This window comes from Borostomias antarcticus, assembly GCF_949987555.1.
Source record: "Borostomias antarcticus genome assembly, chromosome: 3".
Taxonomy (NCBI): domain Eukaryota; kingdom Metazoa; phylum Chordata; class Actinopteri; order Stomiiformes; family Stomiidae; genus Borostomias; species Borostomias antarcticus.
In genome coordinates, this window is record NC_140236.1 from 22098952 (window position 1) to 22104790 (window position 5839).

At 49.9% G+C, this 5839-nt stretch overlaps 1 protein-coding gene across 1 annotated transcript; it reads left to right on the forward strand.

Annotated features, from left to right (window-relative positions):
* Positions 1-1054: 1054 nt before the first annotated feature.
* LOC311307280 (uncharacterized protein) lies at positions 1055-4210 on the forward strand (the record flags this gene model as incomplete). The annotated part of the gene is made up of 2 exons (XM_084436077.1): positions 1055-1170; positions 2573-4210. Exon 2 carries the CDS (start codon positions 2588-2590, stop codon positions 4208-4210), a length of 1623 nt encoding a protein of 540 aa, XP_084292203.1. The 5' UTR covers positions 1055-1170; positions 2573-2587.
* Positions 4211-5839: the final 1629 nt, after the last annotated feature.

Sequence of the window (5839 nt, forward strand, 5' to 3'; positions counted from 1 at the left end):
AATTACCCACAGTTCATAGCGTCGTGACGTGAAACACGGGGTTACCTGAAGAACAGCCAATAAACAAGCACGGACAGATCAACCAACCGTAACGTTCACGTTACAGAACAAAATATGTTTTCATGTTTTCAGCTGGACTTGCTTATCTGCACAAGTAGCCTTATAATTAATTTGGTTTGATTATTTTTAAGTATGGGTTATTAACCCCATGGGTTTGTATAATGTGATTTGTTTGAAAATATGTAGGCTATGGTTATAATTTACATCGATTTCTGTTGCTCTAAATCATATGATTGCCCAGTTAAAAGCAGTATGACATTAATTACCCATTTCGGTGCAGTGTTCTTTGAATTGAGATTTCCAACATGAATATGGAAAGAGTTGTGAGGTGCAGGAATGTGTATACATAATATATTATCATTAATACTTTTGGATTCATCACAAACAAGAATCACAGGCAGTAATGTAGGATCGATGCGATCCTACTAACAAATACTGGGTTGGGTTGATATTTGATCGCAGATGCGATCGCATATGACCACAAAATGAAATGATTTCAAGTTGAACAAATGTTTTGAGGGTAACACAGAGAGTTCTGATAATGTAAAGGGGATTTGACTCAGCCAAAATTAATTTACACGAAGGCCTACAAGAAAAACATGTACAATTTACAAATTGATTTAAAAAAAAGCCCCACGCCCACAATAGTAAGAAATATGTTTTCACGTCAACGTAATGTGATGTCACAAGTGCTGTCCCATTCCTTGTTATACCAATTCGAGCCCTTGCAGCCTCTCACACTCGATCACTTCACCAGGTGACGTCAATAAGTCTGTGAGGGCTCAGGGCTTGAGGGTTTAGGGGGGACATTGGGATTGGGCCTACGTAGCTAGCTGGGTTTCGCTAGCCAATAGGAGCTAGCCCTGTGGGGCGGAGCTCCACGAAATAGAACTATAGCCTGACTGACGGATGTACGTGTGAAAGGTTGTCGGAAGCAGCAACCCTCGGACTTCTGGGGACTGTAGGCATCAAAGTAGAAAACAGCCTGAATTCACTTCGGTACACATGGTCACGCTGATCACGTCCGCTACGGAAAAATGAAACCAAAGTTTCTGTAGCCAGGTAGCTCCATGTCAAGCGACTAGAAATCGTGTTTGTTTGAATGCTAAGGTAGGCTGGTCTTGTTGCAAGCAGAGTGGGGGCACAACACGGCGCTAGCTAGCTAATATCTAACGTTGTAGCCAGGTAGCTAGCTAGCCAATAGACTAGTGCTAGTTATAGCTTCCAGAAAACTGATGCAAAGGTAGCCAAAATAAGATAAGTTATTTTGGTAGCAGATATTCAGACTAGGGGCTAGCTAACGTTAACTAGCTAGTTAGCATCTGACAGTACTGTAATCTCGCTAGCACTAGCTAATAGCAGGCTACAGAAAACGAATTGCTGCAAAAGTGACATATTCACCGAGGGACCGTCGAGGGCTGTGTTTCTACAGTTAGACTAGCTCGTATTATGTTATCTGGCTAAAGCTACTAGCTTGCCAGCCACTTGTCCAGTGAGCAGCTATAGGCTGTTGTTGCTCTCCGAGTAGCTAAGATAGCTAACGTTAGCCGACTTCAATAGAGATATGGCAAACGTTAACCCCGCCCTGATGTGAGAACTGTTTAGAAGGCATTAGTTACACTTTATTATATATACTAGCAGCAGTAAGCACTATCACTGCATACAGTTAGTAAAAGCCGTAAGTACTTGAACAATGACACATTTTTGCTTTGGCTCTGTCTGTGTGTACCATCACTTTAGGTATGAAGTGATAACATGACTGTGGAAGTGCATACTTCCAGGCTGTTGTTGGTGTCTTACCTGGCAATCAGTAGGCTGAAAAATCACAATAGTACACCAAGGAAGAAGAATGGAATATGACGTTTATTTGCCATGTGTAACATGTACGGGTACAGGTACATTGGAATTCTTGTAATTGCTTGTCCTTATAGTATCTTATCAGTGCTAATCAGTTCCTCATTCCAGTCCTAGCTACTCAGTTACACATTTTAAGTTTCCCAAACTGGTAATTTACTATACTATCTGTTGTCTATCAGTATCATCCTCATCTACTTATCCCATCCGATCATGGATGACTATGTCTGTGTCCATGATGTAGGCAGTGCAATTAAATAGCTAAGTGTGCTAAGGGGAAGACTCCTTATGAAAAGTCCCAGAGGAATGGAAGGTGACAGTCCAGTCTGACGGTCATTATATTATTTCTAATCCAAAGTGGACATGTACTAGTACTTGATACGATGATACGATGACTAACCCACCTTTCGTTGCTCGTGATTGGTTGTAGGTCTATCAAATTGCATCCAGAGGTATATTGGTCTGCGGTTGTTGATAACGGCTCTTGGAAAACAAAAATAAAACACAGGAACCTCAGACCCTTCGCGTCTTTGCAAATCGGGTCTGGCGAAGCCAGGCTAGAAGTGTACAGACCCTAAGCAACATACCTTTTTCTGTTCACTTTGCCGTATGTAGTATCTGAACTAAATGCAATCCCTCCCTCCCTCCCTTCCTACAGGAGCGTGGGAGGAGCATGGATGCAGTGCCTTGCAGCTGGAACGCCGCCCAGGCTCAGGAATCCTTCACCCGCGGCAAACACGCAGCGGACACCCTGACCAAGCTAGCCAAGCTGATGGCCCGCGCCGACCACAAGCCGGACGCCCGGGGCCCCAGGCTCACGCCGCTGCTCGCCGCGGCCTCCCTCCCGTACGCCTGCGCGGAGTGCGGCCGGGGGTTCGCCGACATGGCGGAGCTGCGGCACCACCGGCGGGGGGAGCACCCGTTACCCAAGCCCCACCAGTGTGCGGCCTGCGGCAAGGCCTTCTCCCTGCTCTCCTCCCTGCAGCTGCATCGCCGTCTCCATGACGATCTCCGCCACGACGATGACGAGGACGGCCCCCCCTGCGAGTTGTGCAGTGGCGGGAAGGCCCCGCCCCCCCCCGGTGCTCCTCCGTGTCCCGGCTGTGCAGCGGCGGCGACGGCGGCGGTGACCTCAGACCCAGAGAGCCCCCGTGACAAGTCGCCGCCGCCGGCGCACCACCCGGGGCTCCGCCACGACGGCGGCGCATACGCCTGCGCCCCCTGCGGACGGGCGTTCAGCCAGAAGCAGGCGCTGCTCCACCACCAGCAGTCCGGCTGCAGCCACCCGGAAGAGCCCGACGACAACGCCGACAGCCCTCCCGCTCTCGACTCGCCCTCTCCCGGCTCCGAGGCCGCGCACTCCCCCGCCTCGGACGCCTCCAACAGCCCCGATGCCGCCACAGACGCTGCCGCCCCATGCCCGTGCTCATATTGCGGCAGGAACTTCCGCTCGCCGGCCGGCCTCAACAGCCACCAGAGGAACTACCACGTCAAGGAGTGGCTCCTGGAAAAGAGAACGAGGCCTGCTAAAGTGGGACGAGGAGGAGGAAGAGGAGGAGGAGTAGGAAGGTCACCACTGGCGACCAATGGCGACTCCAAGCAGAAGCTCCTGGCGTGCCGCTCCTGCGACATGGAGTTCCTGAGCACAGCTAAGCTCTACCTGCACCGCAAGGAGAAGCACAGCCGGGAGAAAGACATCCGCCGGGGCGACGGCGCCCGGCCGCTGAGCAACAAGCGGCGGAAGGGCGAGACGTACCCCTGCCAGGTCTGCGGCAAGGTCTTCCTGCACCACCTGTCCCTCCGGGCCCACACCAAGCTGCACAACGCCCAGAGCCAGTGCCAGGCGGTGGCGTCAGGGCCGGGGAAGGCCCCAAGAGGGCCCGCCAAGCTGGCTGAGAAGAAACCAAAAAAACCTAAAGCGAACCGGTTGTCGGGCGGAGATGCGGCACCGAGGCCGGGGCCCGGGAGGCCCAGGAAGGAGGCGCGGCCGCCGCAGGAGAGGCCAGAGGAGGAGGGCGAGTTCCCGTGCCCGTCCTGCGCGGAGGTGTTCCCCCTGCAGTCAGCCCTGCGGGAGCACGCCGAGCTCCACCAGCCCTCCACCCGGAGGAGGCAGTGCAGCGTCTGCAGCCAGGACATGGACGTGGTCTCCAAGGAGCCCGGGGCCAAGCGGCAGAGGCTGTACCACTGCGGGCCCTGCCAGCAGGCCTTCACCTGCCTGGACGCCTTCCTGCAGCACTGCCAGGTGCACCTGCTTGCCCAGGTGGAGGAGGAGGAGGGGGAGGAGGGCCAAGTCTGAGAGGCTGTGAATGATGTCATAACTTTGATTGCCTTATTCCTGGGAGGGGGGCAGAGGGAGAATACTAGGACTAGGTGGGGGGGGGGGGGGGGGGTTACGTTGTTGTTTTTTTTGCTTTAACATAACCAGACTACTTAAATTCTCAGTGTAGCTGCAAATTGATTGTGGTTCATTTTCATTGTAATATGATTTGCAAATGAAGGTTGTTTTTCAACAAACGTGTGGCCCAACATGCATCAAATCACAAGTGGGATTGCTGTGAAATTGAACTGACAAGAAGTGTCATCTGACAGGCTGTTGTGTTGATTTGATTGTAATGTATGCTGAAGTTGAAGATGTTGCTCCTGCTGTGTGCGTGTGTGTGTGCGCGTGCGTGCGTGCGCGTGTCCATTACATGATCGTAGATCCAGTAAAGCTACCTTTCTCATGAGGGTTGAGATGGTGTGGTGTGCCCCTGGGATCCAGACTTGATATGCAATAACAAGCAGTAAAAGCAAAATTCCTTCTCCTCTGGTGTTGCTTGATCATCCTTTCAGAGAATGCCACTAGAACTGAACCAATATCTGATTCCTCTTGATTTTCTGCTACTGTCTATTCCTACTGTTACTGTGAAAAAGATGTGAGAAGATGTATAGAGGTTATAAAGTTTCTACTTTGGAAAGAGCTTTTGTATATGGGTTTGAAGGTCTTTTTTTGGGACGTACCTATTCTCTCATTAAAAGATTATTTTTGTTCACTTTCATTGGTGGTATTACTCAAAATTTCAGTCGATAACAGTATTTTGCTCAAACCGTTCTTTTGTAAATGCAGATCCAATTAGATTTCCCCATCAAATTTCCTATTAGTACAATTATGTTTTTTCAAGCACAAGATCAAAGTGGGCATTTATTTAATGGAAAACATTCTATTGAAAGCATTTATCAGCTCAGTTGAAGAGGCCAGGAGGGTTTGGGGAGAGTTATTCTCACGATGCCAGACTTTCAAGATCTCTGCCACCGAAAGTCTGAAGACATCTCCACTGAGAACCTGGGCTAGAATGGAGGCCACTGAGAACCTGGGCTAGAATGTGCTCGATGCAGAGCAGAAGAGCCACTAACACCTCCAGGGCCGGTACCTCCAGGGCAGTTTAAATATTAGCACAAGGTGAACTTCGCATGACCGATCTACAGGAGCAGAAGAGAACAAGCTGTAGTGGTAAGTAATACTAACTTTCAACCCAACTTGTGAACATGCACACACAGTTCTCATACACACACACACATCACCCATGCACCCCCAGTACAGTTCACACATTTTCATATCTAATTTTTTGAAAGGTGGTTAATCTTTGTAGAAGTATTTCTCTTCACCGGCACCCGAGTCCTTACAAGTTATCAGTATGTCCTCTTTTCAAGAAATTAACGAGCTGACCTCTACTAGAGCTGAAATGTTTGCCTTCTCAGCAGCTGATGCAGAGAGAATCCTGTTTACAAATACCCAAATAGCAAGCGGATGTGTAATAATTCTGGGCCATATATGGGCCGGAACTAAGCCACAAGGGCCAGATCTGGCCTGTATATGGCCCAGATCCGCTTGCTATCTGGGATACCTGCACATGACCCTCCTTCCTCTCTACTGAAGAAATGAAAT